The sequence below is a fragment of the Aquila chrysaetos genome, chromosome 16, assembly GCF_900496995.4.
Source record: "Aquila chrysaetos chrysaetos chromosome 16, bAquChr1.4, whole genome shotgun sequence".
NCBI classification, from domain to species: Eukaryota; Metazoa; Chordata; class Aves; order Accipitriformes; family Accipitridae; genus Aquila; species Aquila chrysaetos.
This window is the reverse complement of record NC_044019.1, coordinates 12,037,097-12,055,568: the sequence shown is the minus strand read 5'-3', so window position 1 is coordinate 12,055,568 and position 18,472 is coordinate 12,037,097. Positions and strand designations below refer to the sequence as shown.

The 18,472-nt window shown below is 52.7% G+C and overlaps 2 protein-coding genes across 3 annotated transcripts in view; both read right to left on the bottom strand.

Annotated features, from left to right (window-relative positions):
- The window catches only part of LSP1 (lymphocyte specific protein 1), a 51,670-nt gene extending 40,755 nt beyond the window's left edge, over positions 1-10,915 (bottom strand). Inside the window, exon 1 of the mRNA XM_030039201.2 lies at positions 10,715-10,915. Coding sequence (XP_029895061.1) covers positions 10,715-10,794 — 80 coding nt within the window. The 5' untranslated portion in view covers positions 10,795-10,915. The remainder of the gene's footprint in view (positions 1-10,714) is intronic.
- A 753-nt stretch (positions 10,916-11,668) lies between these two features.
- Positions 11,669-17,614, bottom strand: TNNI2 (troponin I2, fast skeletal type). Of its 2 annotated transcripts, none has more exons than XM_030039203.2 (8): positions 17,425-17,614; positions 15,657-15,686; positions 15,463-15,469; positions 13,454-13,495; positions 13,033-13,161; positions 12,535-12,624; positions 12,222-12,398; positions 11,669-11,914 (listed from the first exon to the last, which is right to left on the bottom strand). In XM_030039203.2, exons 2-8 carry the CDS (start codon positions 15,662-15,664, stop codon positions 11,816-11,818), a joined length of 552 nt encoding a protein of 183 aa, XP_029895063.1. In that variant the 5' UTR covers positions 15,665-15,686; positions 17,425-17,614; the 3' UTR covers positions 11,669-11,815. The 2 variants fall into 2 exon arrangements, with proteins under 2 accessions (XP_029895063.1, XP_029895064.1); XM_030039204.2 differs by having other exon boundaries at positions 15,459-15,469; positions 17,425-17,540.
- Between the last annotated feature and the right edge of the window lie 858 nt (positions 17,615-18,472).

Sequence of the window (18,472 nt, the reverse complement as noted above, 5' to 3'; positions counted from 1 at the left end):
CATCTTGCAAGCACTTGGCAGACTTCCACCCCAAGCCCAGGACTGACTGCCTCTCAAAGATGGGGGCCTTCAATGAACAGGGCTGACAAAAACCACACTTAGATGATGAAATCCAGGACCAGAGAGGGGTCACGACATTAGCTCTTACTGGTCTAAGGTGCTAAGATCATTTGGAAACACCAGAAGTGAAGCAGTGAGAAAAGGGGTCCCTACACTGCAACAGGCAGCAGGCTGAGCTCTGCATTGCTCTCGGGGAGAGAAATTCCTGGTACCGAACTCTGCCTGGAAAATCCTCCTGCCTTCACAAGGTGGCTGTGCTACTCAGCCTCTGGGGAAGGTTTCCTGCCCTTCTCCCTGGCTTTCATCTTTGAGAAAGACATCAGATATGGCAAGAAAACTCATCCTTCCTCCAGCATCAGCAGGGTCCTGCAGGACCACAGGGAGAGGAGAGCAGAGCAGGACCCTCTTTCTAAACTCAGAGCTTGCAAGAAGGGAGGCAACTGTGCACTGACACATGGACAGAGTCACTATCCCCTGTATCCGTGGGGCAGGGAGCATTTAAACCCACTGTTCAAAAGCAAAATGGATGGGCCTAAGGGACCACAGAGAAAGAGCGGTGCAGGAGAAATCCCACACCATCACCCTGCAGAACAGAGGCTCCTTCTGTCCCCTCTTCTCCCTCACTTGCTGCCAAGCCCAGGTGCATCAGTCTGAGTCACACCATGTATCCAAGAACAGTAAGGTCAGCATCAGTCCCACAGCTGCTCGTATCCTTTCACAGAAACAAACCTCCTGGTCCCACCAGGAAGCGGGTAGGAGTACAGCGGACACGGGAAGAAAAACAAAGAATTAATTCATCTGTTACGTTTTGGCACAGTTTAAGCTAGGAGAACCACCATAAATCTCTGCAGCGAAACCGTACCCAGCTACAGGAGCAGGGATGCCTGGAGCACCCAGAAACATGCTGCAGGGCACCAGAGAGCTTCCCAGAGCTCTTCCCAGCAGCAGGGGAAGCAGAGAAGGTGAGACGCCGGGAGGGAGCCAGTCTGTCTCCATCGCTGCGGGAAGGAGGGCGGGAGTCCCAGAGAGATAGGGCCGCACCAGTTCCTGTTAATTACACAATCACTCTGCTATGTAGGACTAGTTGCAAAATCAGTTGGAGGCTAACACATGGTCTAGGAAAAAAAGAAACAAAAAGAAAAAGACTCTTTTCCTGCTAGCAAAGAAATGCAGCCCAATTTTCTCTGATATTGCTGGGATGCAGAGCACTGTCAGCATAAGCCCCAACGCACAGTTGCTTTGAGGGCCACTCCTTTACAGGCGCCATCAGCTGCCAGCATGGTTTCCAGAGGTCCATGCTTGCGTGTCAGTGGTGGGATCCCACCCAGAGAAGATGTTCTCAGAGAAACAGCCTCACCTCTTCAGCAAGAACTAAGCAGCCCTGTCTCAGCTGGAGACCCTGCACTTCCACCAGCAGCCCCCCAGGACGATGGAGTAGATGAGGTCTCTCTTGTTTTGCCTTTTGAGTGATGCATCCTTCCCTCTGCCATCCCAAACTTCTCTCCCTATCCCGACACCTCCCCAACCTCTCTTCACCATGCATGTGCAACCCCCACTTTGAAACTAGCCTGGCAGACATCAGCACTTGCCTAGCCCCCTGGGAGCCCCAGTTCAGTGAAAGGGGCGCACCAGTTGGTACGTCAGCTGTGTAGATGGTGTGGTTTACACATTAGCCTGATGGATAGGGTTTGCTCATCTCACCTTCAGCCCTAATTCCCAGTTAGCTCAGTCCAGCGTGCTCTGCCAGCACTCGCTTTTGGGCAGCCAAATACAGAGGCCAAAACAGGCAGCCAGAGATAATCCCAAGGAAACAGGGTGTCTAGCAGCCAAAAGCAGCACATTGTCTCCTTCACACCAGAACAGCTCGTTACAAACTCCAGAAGTGTGCTGTCAGGAGGGCAGGGCATCTCATCTGTGCAATAAGCTCAGGGTGCAGGGGAAGGAGTCCAGTCCCAATGATGCTCCCCAGCAAGCCTTCCTCTGCCCTGGCCATGAGTCAGGAGGGGATGTTCTCAAGCGAACGCGTGACCCCACGGGCGTTCAGGGAGGGGGTGCCGTAGGCGGCAGCTGTCTTGGCTCAGAGCTTTTGCCTGGCCCACACGTTCAGAGGAGCACCATGAAGAACATGTATAATTGTGGGCTGGGTCCAAAGAGTCAACAAACAACGTGTCATACTAAGTCTGAAGTACTTGGCTTGGGATCAATAATGACTTTTTTCCTATGACTCCCAAAGAGGCAGAAATGAGAGGGAGAGGAAGCCAGGTCTAGAAGGAACATCCCTCTTCCTCTACCTCACCCTCACACAGAATGGAGGAGGCACTCTCCCTGTGGGGCATTTCATGGGTACGTCCATAAACATAAAATCCCAAGAGTTTGCTTCATTTGCCAGTGAGAGGGGAAGACACAAGCTTACAAGCCCTGTAAGAGAAGATGGTTTTGCTCCAGGGGTGATACAAACAAGGACAAAGGATGAGGGGACCAAGGGAGAAGGAGTTAAAAGGAACATCTGAAAGCTGGATTTAAAAAAGGGGGAGGAGGGAAGCAAAGAGAGAGAGATGGTATAAGCATTAACCAGGCAGCCCAGTGTGGTTAAAGGAGATCAGACCCTCTGATGCGCTAGGTGCTGTGCAAACAGGGAGAAATAACCACTGCAGTGAGCTACCATCCAGGTTTTATAGACCAGGGCCAAGGCCAAGTGACTCAGCCAAGCCCTGGAGGAGTGCAGCTGGTCCAGCACATCGAGCCAGCATGGTTACGGCAGCGTGCACCATATCTATATATTAGGTTAAATCAACAAAGCCATTGGGAAAGAGACAGGAAGACAAAACAATGGCTGCAGATAAGACACTCCCAGCCCACGCAGGAGGGTCATTACAGGACAAGAGGAGAACTATTGGCCCGGAGGAGACCAACTCCACCTCTTTGGGATGCCTTACCACCGCAGGGCCAAGAAGCAGGACAAAGGACTCCAGCCGGGATGAATAAGCCATAGGCAACTACTGCCAAGAGGTTGTCCCCCCCACCAGCAGACACTGTAGGAAATGTCTAAAAAAGGCCTTCTTACAGCATCACATTGCCTTGTCTCTAATCTGCTCACCAAAGTTTGGAAAGCCGCTGAATTAATTTGAATTTTGGATGTCCATTTAAAATAGATGGAGTGGCCTTTGCTTTGGCTACATGGATTAGATGGACACTGGGCAGCTGAAGATGCCTTCAGATATCTCCTATGTTTAGTGTAAGAGGGGCGGAACCTGTAATAGAGGCACCACCTTCTTTCACCAAGTGGCACCTGTCTGATGTGTTCAAGCATCACCCAAAGCCAAGCAACACATTTTGTTGCTAGGCTTGTAGGATAGTACCACTGCAGGAGTACAGCCCTGTGCCCAAGCCATGCTGCTCCGCTGACCAGCACAGCACAGCTTTCAAGAAGTGAAATACAGCTTCTGCCCGATATAAACTTATTAGCTCATCTGCAGCTGGCTCGAGGCTCTGATGTAGCACCGATTGTGCAACACAAGCAGTTTTAGCAACCATTAATCCCTGCCTCACACTGCCAGGCTGGTTACTCCAGCTGGGGTCAGGGTAGACTAATGGATAAGAAGGAACCCCCAAGCATCATCTGACAGTTCCTGCTTCCAAGCCATACCCTCACTTCAAGCTGCACCTTGTCCTGGGGAAAGGCATCTAGTCTCAGCTTGCCAGTATCCATCCATGCCTCCCTTACCGAGCTGGGCAAAAGATGGGAGCTGTCGTCAAAGGGCAGGCAAAAGTACCATCATGTATCCAAAAAGCCTGAAGACCAACACGTGCCTCCATCAAGGCGGAGGATAGTCAATAATGCTCCGAAGTGAGGCCCAACAAAAAGAAAAGATGAGCCTTTCTGCACAAGGGGTAGCTAAGGCTGTATGCAGGAAGATGGCAACTGGAGTGGAGAAGTAGCAGAAGAGACAAATGCCACCCCAAGGAAGGAGAAGCCCCACCAGAGCAGGGGTGCACAGCCTGTATATCACATTCGTCTGTCCTTCAAGACAGCTTGGACACACTGCTGTCAGCTCTTGTTACGTGAAGCTAAGACACAACTGCAAGGAGGCACTTATGTTAAGGGGAAATAATTATTGCCAACAATTTTACTGGGGGAGAACTTTGCCCCTCCCAAGCAGCTGGCAGTCATGATCAGTTGGGGTCTGTCAATAGTTCAGGGTTTGTCAATGCTAATGGCTCCGGAGCAAGCTTTCACTGGAAGGAAACTGCTTTTGCAGCAGAAAAGCACATGCATGCACGAGCACAGGAGATCATATTTTCCAAACTGTCTGGCAAGGGCTTGATAAAAGGCATTGCACATACTGTCTATTTAGCTGCAGCAAGCAACAGATACCTAGAGCTGGGGGAGAGCCTTCTCGGTAACGCAGAATTAATCCCTAGCAAAGGATCTATTTTCAAAATGAGCATGTAGGCGAAAGAACCAAAGACCTCCAACTGATGCAAACTGGCACAGCTTTATGGCAGACAGTGGGATGGTGCTGATGTACACTAGCAAAAGCATTTGGGCCTACATGTCTGTGCAATAACAAGAGAAATCCAAATAAACTGAGCTCCAAATAAACGGAGTCTTGCACATCTCAGACCCATTGCTCCCAGGTGGCTCCAAGTTTTTAGACCACTGGGTGCAAGTCATCAGTCAAACTAATAATAGAAGCCCACTGACTGGCTTTCCATTCATTAATAAATCCACCTGGGTTTGCTCATGTATTTTCCTCTTTACCCATGTATTCCCTGGACAGTTATCAGACACACCAGGCTGGTATGAACCACCACTGCTCCTTTGAGATAGGGTGAACCCAAGTAGTTCCTGGGTTTAACACTCACCCCATATGGCTCAAGATGGAGCTCTTGGCATCGGCTCTGCTTGCCAGCCCCAGCAGCCCATCCCAGGAGTGACTTGTTTAAAGCAGCAAATAACAGAAGATATTTCATCCTGCCTTGCTGCAAATTCTCCTGCAGAGGATGGGGGCTGCCAGCCTCCCTGCTCAGGCATTGCACGAGCAGCGGTGGAGCCCCCAGAAAGCCGCTGCAGACCTGCCCGTGAGAAAGACAACTCTGAGTGCCGAAACCTGGGATTAAGACACTCCAGCGGCTGCCTCACACATCTGGTGTGTGTTAGGACGGATACACTGGCAAGGAAAACACACACAGGCTCCAAGCGGGGCTGGTTAACCCATTCGTGACTGAGCCTCTGTGGAGCACCCGGAAAGCCTGAGGACTGCAAGATATCTGGCCAAGCCTTGGGAGAGCTCAGCTCAAACCTCAGCAGTGGCCTGTGCTTCCTAGGTGATATTGGGAAATCAGGGAGCAATTCAGGTGCCTAAACATAGGTGTCAAGTGCCACTGAGGATGTCTTGGGTTATCTAAGACACATGCCAAGGCCTGACAGATGTCACATGAGTCCAATAAGAAACCACTTCTTCTGGGTACCCAGCCCACAGTGGGCAAGTCCTACAGTTAGGGCATCTCTTCCCCTTCCTAAACATCTCAACCTCAGCAGTCTGGCCTTGCAGTAGAGATAACCCGTCCTCTTTGCCCTGAGGCAGTAGGCCATTGGGATAGCCAGAGAGCAACCACCATGGTGACACCCTGACCTTGGTTGGGCACTGTAGGTTCTGCTCTAGTTCAGATCATACTGCAGTCGTGCCATGCAGGACAGCTGCCTTCCCAGCATGCGCAGCAGCTCCTAGGACAGATTTTTGACCCATACACCAGATGACCATGATCCAGAACACAACGTGGGTAAAGAGACCCCTGAGTTCCTATCACACAAGTACACCCCTGTGTCTTCCTTTCATTAATGTAAAACCTCAAGGTTTCTCCTTGTGAAGGGCTTGAGGAGAACAGGACCACCCCATGAGAGCCAATTTCCCATGCATTTGGCTTCAAAGGATGCCAAAGCACCTCCTCAGTGAGCCCAAAGACTCAGCCTGATGAGGAGCTTGTTGGACTCGTATTAAGGGAGCAGGAACTGCAGCTATGGGAGGTCAGAGCTGCTGTGCAAGCTGGGTGTTGCCTTGGGCAGAGCAGAGCCCTTCCTCGCCTGCGCTGGGTGAGCAGGCACTGTCGTTCCCAGGCAGGTTCGCGCAGCTGGACTGTACTGGGAGGGCTGCATGTGGAGGATGAAGTGAGAGCAGCAAATCCTTGTGGCATTTTCTCTGAGCCCCTGAAGATCGGAGACTCGGACTTCTGGACTTCGGAGTCCCAGAAGCCTGGCAGCCACCAATCCCCCCGGAGCCTGGGCAACAACTTTCTTCAAGCCAGGACTCTCACCCCCGCAAAGAAAAAGCTGTTCCTAATGAAAACATGGCACCAAGAAGGCCTCGGAGCACTTCCTGGCCAGGCGGTCTGCACAGAGGCAAGTCAGTGTCCCAACGGAGGCAGCAGCCAGGCTGGATGAGTGCCTAGCTGGGAGCAAGCCCAGCTCTGGGGAGAGCACCAAGGCAGCAAGGAGCCCGCCCAGCCGCCGCACAGACCCCAAAGCCAGGCACGTGGGTCACAGGGGTGATGGATGTGAAGAGGGGATGCAGGCAGAGCATCGGCCAGGGCTGGGTTAGCAGGGTCAGTGGGGGTCAGAGCAGAGGGGCCCAGGATCCCCAGGGCATACCGATGCTAACCACGTCGCTGCTGCAGAGCCAGCCATGATACCTTCTATCCCTCCAGTTACTGCTAGGAAAAGGGCTTTCAGAATCTGGGAAAGGCCTGAAACCCTCTGAAGCAGCACACCATAAAAAAACCCCATGTGTCTGGGGAGGATGCCCAGACTAGGGGGGGGTAGAAGAAAATCCCTCTTTCCTCCCACCTTCCCAAACCACCCCTCCGCACATCCCTAGGCTGAACTCAGCCGTGCCCATGGAGCAGAAGTCCTCCTGTTTCAGCTGCCACAAACCTGGGAAAGCCTACGCAGTTTAGCCCATGTGGGCAGCACAGCTGCAAACAGACCCTGAGCTGTCCCAAGGCCAGGACCACCCCCCGTCCCAAAGTGTCATCGTATCCCCTGACGGCAGCTCTCCCTTGGGGACGTTTCCACCTTGGGGGATGCCTGCCTGTTCCATGGAAGTGGTAGAACCCTGCCATGCCCCCAAACTCTGCCTGGACATCTCCGCTTTCCTCATTGCTGCAGATTTATTGGTGCTGTCGGACAAATCAGGCCAAGCAGAGCTCACCCCCTCATTGGGTGCGGCCAGAGGATGCCTGGGCCCCCGCAGCCAGAGGGGTTGGGTACCACAGGGGTGCAGGCTGGGCTGTGCCTCTGCCCCCCTTCCTCCAGAGGAGCAGGAGCCCCAGCACCACCCCCCACCCCAGCAATGCTGGTCTGGCAAAACCAGGATGCTTCCTGGGACAGCCAGCCCACCCTTCCCCACAGCCAGGTCTCTCCAAAATCCAGGAGCAAGGGATTCCCTCAAGCTTCAGAGCCAGACTTCACCCCAAGAGTTTTAAAACAGCCAGCCCTCCAGTCTTCTGCAGTTTAAAAAAAGTTAAATTCAAATTAAGGCTGCTGGGCGATCCCCTACTTTAACACACACACCTCCAAACCCATAGCTTTACATTGCAAAATAAGCTCAGAGGCAAGGCAAGGCAAGTCAGGCTTTTTTTTTTTTTTTAAACCCAAGGAGAAAGGGGCAGTGAAGGCACCTGATACCTCCCTATAATTAGAGACAGTTCTTTATCCCTGATGCCACTGCCAGAGCACCTATATCCAATTTGGAAACACTAAAGTATTGCCCAGCTTCATTAAATTATCCATCTGGCCCTCCCCTGTTCATTTCCCTACTATTTTTCCAGTTTAATGAGGCAAGCTGGGTCAAACTGTGACCACTTACTCCTGAGCAGGGATCAGACATCCCTCCATCCCTCCCCCAAGGAATCTGGTGCACCAAGGGGTCCAAAGACTCTCCACATATCAGTTTTCCCAGGCAACCTCCTTCCAGCCACGGGTATACTTAGCAACAGCAGTCATCCTAGTAAGGACCCTTGAGACTCCTCTAAGGATCTGGAGAATTCAAGACAGCTGGGAATAGACAAGGCAAAGAAAAGCCTGGGGCTTGCTAGCACAGCAGAGCCTCTTCCCAGGCAGTGACCATACATGGGCTGCCAAGGGCTCCCTGCAGCTCATGGGGTGGGAAACCCCAGAAGGAAGAAGACAGGGGAATTTGGGAGAAGCCAGTCTCTCATCTCAGACCCCATAGACAAGAGAAACCTGCCTCATGATCTGTGCTGCCACTCAGGTGAGAATATCCTGCAGAGCACAGCCCAAGCCGTAGGGATGGGCATAGCCATGGGTGTAGCAGCTAAGGTCAAGGGCTACCTGATGCCTCCAGAGCTTTATGGAGACTGCTCTGAGTAACAGACCCAATACACATCAGGTTATCTAGCCCTGGTGCAAGGCAGGCTTCTCCCACACCTCAGGCTCCCAACCTCTTGCTGTCAAAGCAGGAGGGTTGGCTCCTTCATCCTGCATTATGGTGTCCCATCAGGGCAGGACAACCCAAGCAGCCACCTCTCCAGAGCAACCCACAGCTGCTCACTTCTTTTCACATCAGGCTTACACAGCAGTAGTTTCCTATGTAGCAATTCCAGTTCATGGAAGAGAGCATAACACCAGTTTGGTTTAGGTGGTGTTATGCTGGTGTCAGCAAGACTTTGCCAGCATATCCCCATTTGTATGGGGAAACAGAATAAGCTACATCCAAATTAGGATTCCTAGGACATTTTCTAATGCAAGCGCCTCTTCTATATACCCTGGGCACAGCTAAATAGATAAGATTCATTGTTTAAGCAAACCCAGCACCTTTTTTCTCCCCATATCTCCTCACTGTGCATTTACACCAGGGAGCGTTGGGATTTACTCTCCTGGCAGCTCCATCACAAGACTCACTGCTCAGACCTCCAGCATGCTTTCAGCTGTCTTAGGAGCACTGTCCTGACTCCATCCATACACAGGTCAGCTTGAAAAGAGCTTTGTCCTCAAGGAGAGGAGATAAGAGAGCTGAGCTAGCCACAGGGTGAGAAAAGGTAGCCCCAAACAACAAGTAAATGCTTCCTTCCTCCATTTTGGGAGTGGAAATCACCAGAGCCTAGCAAGCGTTTAAATAGCGCGAGTAAAAGCAGGAGAAGTTTAGAGTTGCACATGAAACTATTACACAAATTGAGAGGAAAAGTAATTCTCTGTATTTTAAAAACAAAAAGGAAGTTATTTTTGCTCACTACTTTTGCCATCAAGTTTCATATTTCATTAAAATTCTAAAATGCAGCTAGGGAGGAAGGGATGTGCCACCCTGCCATCAGTATTCACATACGCACTTTTTAAACATGTATCGAAAGGCTGCAAGATTTGGAGTGCTACAGAACAGACCCCTCCAGACAGCCTCTTATTTAGCTGAAACTCTAGCAGGAAACAGAGAAGGGAACAAGCTGACCCTGCCCCACCAGCAGCCCCTGCTGCTGGCCCTGGCTGTGCTGGCATACCTGCGCCTGCTGCTGCACGATTGCCGTGGGCCACCCCCAGCATCTGCTCCTTGCTCCTGCAAGGTGAGCTGAGCCTGTGGCGGAGGCACAGCCAGGCTGGAGCAATGCTGGGAATCACATAGATCACGCTGAGAAACCCCTGTGCTCCCCCAGCAGCCAAGGCTTCCCCCTTGTTTCAGCAGAGAATCACGCATGGAGCCTTCCAGCACCTTTTGAAGCTTCCAGTCAAGTCCTCAGCCAAGGCTAATTGCTGTCAGGTGTCAGCCAAAACACTTACTGCAACCATTAGCGACAGGAGATGACACACCTTTCTACTCTCATTGTCACTCAAGGGGGGTTTTCTTCCATCAACATTAACTGCACTGGCTTTCAGAAGCCTTGGGGAGAAATGCTAATGTAAGCTTTGAAGCTGGAGGCAAAAAATCAGGCAACCCCCCAACTCCCTGGATGCTCAGCCTGAATCCAGTCCAAATCTGAGTACTTCTGGGTGATATACCTCAGCTGAGCTTATCTCTGTCTGCCTCCATCACAGGCAGATGTGGTCTCCGCCACTGATCTGTCTTCTTTTAACCCCCATGGAAAGCTTACTGCATTGGAGCGAACAGACTCCAAACTTTACAATCTCTGCTGATAAAGCAACAAAGCAGAGCGGAGCCACAGGGAGATGTCTAACCTTACAGCAGCTAGCCTGAAACATTGCTAGGTTAATTTGGTTAGAGACATAGGGGACAGCAAGAAATCAGATGTGCCCAGCGTTTCCTGCAAGGAAAGCAAGCAGCCGATCTCCACCCACTGCTCTGAAAGATGGGGCTGATTTCAGCTGTGGAGCAGGTCCAGGTCGCCAGACCCCTTGTTGAGCTTGCCCACTGCTGGAGCTGCCGTTTCCCACTTGATCAACCCCCTCCCAAGGGCTTTGAAGTTCAAAGGAGATGAGACCTTTAGGAAGCCTAAGTCTCTCCCTAGCTGGAGGAGCTTGTCAAAAGCCGCCCAGAGCATCTGACCCATTTCAGTCTCATGGGTCATCATCGTTTTGGCTGTGCATCCTCCTTTCCCACCATCACCCCCCGCCCCGTTTCCCAGCCTCCCAGTTTCCCGGGACTCGAAGGCAGCTGTGGTGTTGTGGTACCGGGTCCCCAGGCCTCACCTCTCACTCTCCCCAGGGGATTCATCTCCCACTTGGTTCACACCTTCCGCACCCTTCTGGCACCCCTCCGAGTCCGACATCTTCTCCCCCGGGTGGCACGGCAGCCCGGCGGACAGCTCTGGCGCGAGGGTGCTGCCACCGTTTTGCTTTTCCTGTGCTCAGCAGAAGTGAGCTGTGCCGGAAACTTCATGGGCTGAGGGTTTGGGGGGATGGGAGAGGGGCAGACGGAAGGCAAATTTGGGGGGTTTTTTTTGTTTTTTTTAAAACTGTTGGGACTATTTTAATGCTTTGCCTCTGCCAGCAGCTTGAAATCAGGAAGTGCTGGGCTAACCCAAAGGGAAAGCCGGGGGCATGGACATCCCCCCGTGGCAAGGAGAGGAGTGACCTGCTGCTCCCTCAGCTTTGGGGACAGCCAGCATCTCTAAACCACAGCACCCTACAGTGCACCAGTACCAGGATGCTGCCACAGAGGCTGCCGAGCTTGTCCCGACTTTGCATCTCTCAAAGCCCGCTGGAGCTGAAAAGTTTGCTTCTACCCTGCGGCCCTCACCCCTCACCTCCCTTCCCACCTCTGCTCCTACCCCACGGCTTCCTGCTGTTGCCACCATGGGTGGAGGTTCTGCAACACCTCCCGGAGCTTAGCCTCTTATCTTTTTGTCTCTTCACCACTGGTGAAGGACATGGCCAGGAGCTGGTGGTACAGCCTGGCAGGAGGATGCCAGCAGAGCACAGTGGCGCGGCCTCAGCCTTTTCTCCCCGCAACAAGGACAATGAGCATCTCCAGCTTTGGAGGGGACCAACATCAGAGAGGTCCCCCAACCCCATCCCCATCCCCACAGCACGGCCCCCGCCAAAGCCTCCCGTCCCCACCAGGATCCCCATGGCAGGGGCAGACCCTGCTGGCACCATGGCATGGGTCGGGGTCTGGCCCCCCAGGCAGGCAACACCCGCCTCTCCTGCCAAAGCTTTATTTACACTGCTGCTGCCAGGATGCAGCTCTTCGCAAAAACAGAGAAAAACGGCACACAGTCAGTGCCCTTGAGCCCCGGGGGGAAGGTGAGGACAGGAGAGAGCGGAGGATGGGTGTGGAGAGGCAGGTGCTTAAGACTCGCCAGCCTCGAACATCTTCTTCCTGCCCTCCATGCCGGACTTCTCCTCAATGTTCTTCCTCCAGTCACCAACATCACGGAGGTCCTTCTCCTGGGGGAGGGATGGGTGCATGGGTGAGCGCGGTGCCCCCCAGGGTGAGAACCCACCCAGGCAGGGCCATGTCCACCGATGGAAAACCTCATGTCAGCTAGAGGAACCCAATTCCACCCATGCTGTACATCTTTTTGGGCTGCACCCTCCTTTTTCAACTTCATGGGTTCCCGAGGAGAAAATATTGAGCAGGAAGAACATTACGGAGAAAGGCTAAAGCTCAACCCTGTCTATCACACAGGGAGGCATGAGTCCCAAAAAACAGGGGCCAACTCCTGCATGGGCACAGGGGAGAGGGAAGGAGTACCTTCTCGGTGTCCTCCTTCTTGACTTGCTTCAGGTTGGCTCGGAGGTCCATGCAGACCTTGTGCTTGGAGCCCAGCAGGGCCCGCAGCATCGCATCAGCGGACATGCGCACCCTGCGCAGGGGCGGCCTCTTGAACTTGCCCCGCAGGTCAAAGAGCTTCTGGCTCAAGTCTTCCAGCTGTGGGGGGATTAAATGAGGGGGAGCAGAGAGAGAGAACAAGGCGTGGATTTTGTCAGATGGACCCAAGTGGTGTGGGGAGGCATGAAGGATGGGTTGGAGACTCCCCTGAAGGATGGCTCTGGGGAAAACTCACCTCCTTGTTAGTCTTCTGTAGCTTCACTTCTGTGTCATACCTCTCCTCATCCACTGACTCTATCTTGGCATGAAGCTTTTTGCACAGCTCCTGGGAGGAAAAGCAGAGAGGGATGTCGACTGCTAGGACCCACACATGTGGTTCCTCTCTCCTGACCACTCTGGCTCTGAAAGACCTCAGTCCAGAAGACTAGATGGGCTCAAGACCAGATGGCGAAGAGTGGCTTGCAGGCCAGCTCCTAGTCTCCATGTTACTGGCTTCATGCAAGTGCTGCCTCAACACATCTTTAGAAACGCAGCTTTCCTGCCAGCCAGACCCCTGTTTATTGCAGAGAGACTCCAGCTGCTTCTCAAGCCAGTTCCACATCCAGCCAGCTCCAGGGCACCCACAGGCGAGAAGGGGGTCAAGATGGGAGAGCCATTCGAGATCCACCAGGCTGACTGATGGAGCCAAATCCTTTCTGCTCTGGCACGGTGAAAGGGTTAAAGAAGTCTTTACCTGAAGTTCCTGCATGGATCCTGGGAGTGACAGAGGAGGGCAATGCTCTGCCAGGTAGTTTTGCTTTTCCACTTCTTTAGCAGCTGCTTCTCTTTCTATTTCAGTGGCAGCAAGCTGGAGCATAGCACTCTGGAAGGCAGCAGGAGGATGGTCAACACCGGGTAGAGGCAAGGGAGGAGGGCAGGGGGGTTGGGAAGGGAGGGAGAGCTCTGATGGAGAGGCAGCTTCGGGAGCTCCCCATCAATACCAGCATCTCCAACCAAAGGATACTGGGGGGGACCCAGTAAGGAGTGGGGTGAGCGGCCCCAACATTGTGCATCATGGTCTCTTCCAGAAGGGAGACTGCTGAGAACTGGCTGGCCCAGGGTGGGAGATGGGATGGTTGGGACACACCTCGCCCAGCCCCAGCAGTGCCACGTACCTTCAGGTGCTGCCGACGGGCAGTGGCTGCCCTCCTTTTTTTCTGCAAGTGGGAGGAATGAGAGAAAAGCAGGTTACCAAGTGTCCCTTCCCCTTTCTGTCCCCTTCCCCCATGCAGCCCTGCCAGTCCACTGAGGACCCGCAGCCCTGGCAGGGATCTGGCTCCAGCCAGGACGGACAGCTTGACACACAGTTGGTCCCCAAACCAGTGGCACTCAAAGAAGAGGGTCCCTGCTGAACCCAGCTTTGCCAGCCTCAGGTAGCTAAAACCTACAAAGTGCCTCAGGAAAAGATAATGAGGGTGACAAACTTGAAGATAAGCATATAAAATATAACTTCAAACTTGGCTTCTTGCGACTTTTAGTGTTTTCTCTAATTTCCTCTTCACTCAGACATGTGTTTTGCTTTGCACTCAAGCTAACAGCAGTGATGCCCCTGGGCACGCGGGAGCTGTGGGATGTGTTTCTGAGTGGTCCATGGCACACCTAGTGAGAAGGACAGACAGGCCGGTGAAAACATGAAGGCTGCATAATTTCTTGGAGCTGAAAAGACCCAGTGCAAGTGACACTGAAGGGGGTTCCTCACAGCTGGAGGACAGACACGACTACAGGGTCTACAGGCCCGGAGGCTAGTCTGGCCAGGAGAGGTGGAGGGCCACGAGGCTGCGGCTGCAAGACACAAGCCAGCTCCCTCTTCCCTGGGATGCCAGGTAAGAAATAATATGGGGAGCCTGGAAGACCAAGCCTGCCCTTCTGTACCCATGATGCACTGGAACAGCAGCAACAGGTCTCCTATTTATAAAAGAAGCCACGACTTTGATGTGCCGCTGCATTGCGCCTGTTTCCTTAGCATTTTGCCCAGAAGACCAAGCAAGGCTGAGTGTGTCTGGGGCAGGGGAAATGCACCCTGACATCTGATATGCCGTGGTGGGGGAGTAGAAAGCAGCATTTGGGTGTGAGTCTGTGCTGCATAGAGGAGGAAGTGGATAAGGATCTGCAGAGCAAAATGTAACAAAATCTGACGGGTTTTGCCTATGCAAATGGTGCTAAGGCCCTCCTGACAGGACTGGAGGGCTCTACAGAGAAAAGGCATCCAGCTCAGAGATGCGGTGCGCCATTAACCGGCAGGATTTTACTTATATGAATGCAGGCCATGACAGAGCGTATAGCCCTTGAGCACTGTTAGCCCAGGGCTTATTCTCCACCTGAAAACTGGTACCTTAGCAAAGAGTGCCCTCCCAGCCTTTTCTAGGGGCACTGGGTTTGATAGGAAATAAAAGCACCTGTTGGACATCAGCACCATGTTGTGGAGTTTCTATGTGTCCCCGAAACCCTCTTTTCTCTCAGGGAGGACAAGCTCGAGCTTGTGGTCTTTTGGACATATGGGAAGATGCCAAGCAGAGATGAAGGATGGAGCAACTTGCAAAGAGGAGATGTAGAGTGACAAAGCCACGCACAACCCTCCCACACCCTTCCCCTGCCTTTCCCCAGCTACCGCCAAGCTTCAAGCCCAGCCCTGCTCCAGCTCTGCCAGAAGCCGGGGAAAACTTGCTAAGGATGCAACCTCCACCCTGCTCACACTCCCCTAGATCCAGGTCTCCCCTGGATCGCCTTTGAGAAGCGATTTGGCAGTGCTCGGTGGGCAGAAACTGAGGGGCTAGGTGTGGGGAGGGAGGAGACGATGCTAGGCCAAGGGCTGGGTGGAGGGTGGGTGGTAGAGGAGAGGCGGCTCCGGACCACCGCCTTCCCAGCACCATCTTGTGGCCTGCTGGGGAAGCAGGAAAGGAGGGAAAAAACCGTCTAACTCCAACCCAGGAGGCAGAAAAGACCTTCAAAAGGGATTTTTCTTCTCCTTCCCATCTTTACCAGGAGGAGTCAGCAAGAAAGCCTTGCCATGAACCATTCTTCCAGCCTCCCCACCCGGCAGCTGCTTTTCCTAAGGAGGAACAGTGAAGCCAGGATTGAAGCCACGAGCATCGCTATAGGAAAAACCCCAGCAAGACACACTTACCTCGTCACTGTTCAGGAAGAGCAGACGGACAAGGAAGGGAAGGGAAGGAAGAGAAAGGGGAAAGAGTTAAAAAAGGCAGTTAGCATCTGAACTGGAAACAAGCAGAGGAATCTTAACAAGCGCAAAAAGTTGGGGGTTGAACAAAAGTTTTTAAATGCCAACAACATATTAGAGACAGAAAAATGGGAACTTACTCAGACATCTTGCTTTAGATGGTTGTGAGCCTGCAATGAAAACCAAGAAAAAAGGTTCACAATTATTCATGCTGCTGGTGACTTTCTTGGGTTTAAAAACAAAGCAAGATTCCTCTAGAAAAAAAAAAAAAAAAGAGGAACAGGTTTGCTCTTATTTCCCAACTTCTCCAAATTTTCATCACATAGGGAACTAGGCTGCAGTTTGTGGATGAGAGCCAAACACATGCCTACTCACAGCCACACAAACCTCAGCACTGGGGGACTTCTGGACCAGACCAAATGGCACTGTGCCAGAAAAAGAGAAATTTGCGACAGTAATTCCTGCAGGTACATCTCTTGTTTGACCCCCAGGAAACCATTTTATGCAATGAAGCAGAGGAAGAAGCTATTTTCAGTTTACTGCTTCACTTTGCCATGCCGTCTCGCTCCACTTTGTGAACAAGAAATACCCCAAAGCCTGCGGAGGGTTAGCAGTGACCCCAGGTGACAAGGAAGGACTTCAGAGGATGCTGCTGCCAGTATATGCACCCATTGTATGGGGCAGCAGAGTGTGTTGAAACAACCTCAGCACAGATGATGTAGAACAGGGTTGAAAGTTGTCATTGAGTTGGTAAAGGCATAAAGAGTTTCCTCAGATGATTCCTTGCATTTCCTTTAAGTGGAAATTTTACAGGTACAACGCAGAGTATTAGGGAATTATTGCTGTAAATTATTTCCCTGTAAATAGAATTTTACTTTTCCAGCAGAGCTTGCTAGATCTCCTGCTTGTATCTCCTAATGGAAGGATGCAGGAGTGTCAGCTGAGCCCAAACTAAGCTAGTCCTTTGCAGAGCAGGCAAGCCCCCGAAACACAGCCATCCGCAGACCTGGGAGGCTCTGTCAGGAGGTGAAGTGTTAATGGGGGCTCATGCCCGAGGGAGGAGGCACAGCTTGCAGGGCCAAGGAAACTTTATCCTGGAAAATGTGCAGGCCCATCACATTACTTTAGGGAGGAGGGAGGAAAAGTGCTTCTAAAAATGGTCAGGGAGCTGCAGAAGGAGCTGCAGCTGTCTCCTCGGACAGCAGCCTTTCCCCGGTGCCAGCCCCCGTGACTCAGGGAGGTCGGGGCGATGCAAAGCAAAAGCCACCGCAGGTGGCTGGGCTACAGCTGAGGGACGGGGCGGCTGAGGAACGCCAGCTATTTTTACTTATATCCCTGCCCCGCGCGTGCACGCACCCACTTCGGCGACAGCGATGCCGAGAAAGCGAGGGGACAACACCAAGCTGCAGCTTGCTGCCTGTAACATGGGCTTTAAATCACCTGTTCTAGGAGGGGACATGGTAAATTTGGATGTCAGTCCCTGTCTGAGGGTGTTTTTGGGGAGGAAGGCACTGCAAAGACCGGGTTGGAAGCTGGAGAAAGGGGCGTAAGTAGGTAGCATTGCCATGTTACTGCAGGCAACGATCCCCGTGTCCTTGGCCCTAAGCAGGTCAGCATTAGGCAGCCTGCAGCTCCCTTGCCACTCAAGCTGCAGAGCAGAACCAACTAAGGGAGGGGAAGGCATGAAACCAAAGAGAAAGAAGGTCACTGGAAAAGAGGGAGACTTTCCAATGCACAGACCCTCTCCAACAGACAATGGGTAGAGAAGGTTTTATAGCATCCCCCATTTCTCCCAGCAGGTCACTCCCACCTGGTATTTATCTCCCCAAAACTCAGGTGAGTGAATCTGCTCCCCCATCACCCCATAAGAGCAAGCTGGGTCATTAAGAGACATGCAAAATGGCTCACCCAAGTCTGGAGGAGAAAATCAGAGAGTCCCACTGGCCAGACAGGACGGACTGGAGAGCTGCAGACAGCTGACTGAATAAGGAGGTATAAAAGGGCTTCTCGGGTGGCTCAGCAGAAAATCCACCTTCTCTTTAAGGGCATGGAGACCTTCTCAGACCAATGATGTGCAAGAGTCCCTTGTGCACCTCCCTTGGCTGGGGCAGGCCAGGCAGGCAGCCCCAGAGGAGAGGGCAGCCACCGGGGATGGAGGGGTGGGGAGGGGGAGGACACCTTCTACCCGTGGGGTGGGCAAGCGGAGCAACCCCGGAGTAGCCAGGGAGGTGCTTTTCCTTGGGAGTGCCGAGGAGGGAGCCTTCCTCTCCCTCTTCCTCCCACCAACCAGCCACACTAGATATGGTTTCAAGGTTGTGGGGAGCCTGGGCTCCCTGCACACAGCCATCCACCTGCAAGGCCACTAATAAAATTTCCCCTTGGAGACAGTGTGGCTTATCCATGGCCAAGGGCATGGCTCCATTAGCCTCCAACAGCTTGGCAACAGCTCTGACCTTCAGGAATGAAGAGGGGAAAAAGGCTGCACCCCACAATCTACCACTGATAGTACGTGCAAGAGCGATCCCTGAGCAAGCCACCCATCTCTAGCACACTCTTTTAACCTCACTTACCACATGGGAAACATTTGCGGCTCCTCCCCATGCGAAATATTTCAACACAGCTAAGGTCTTTTAAAAAACAAACCTGTGGAGCTGCTGCAGGCAGCCCCAAGGTTCATTGCAGCGCAGGGGCTGGGGAGAGGCAGCAGAGCGTGGGGGAGCAGCCCCACACTACCAGCAAGAAAGGTAATCCCTGCCGTGGGATGACCCAGACCCATATCTCCGAAGGAGAGGCAGGTGGAAATGTAGCTGGAAATATTCACCAGCCCTGGTCACAGCACAAGTAGTGTGTGTGTTTAGGGGATCCCATGGAGACAGGAGCCCAAACAGCTCCTACCCTCCTCCACCCGCCCAGACACTCCCTCCCCTTTCAGCTGGGGTTTTTTAGGCTGATTCAG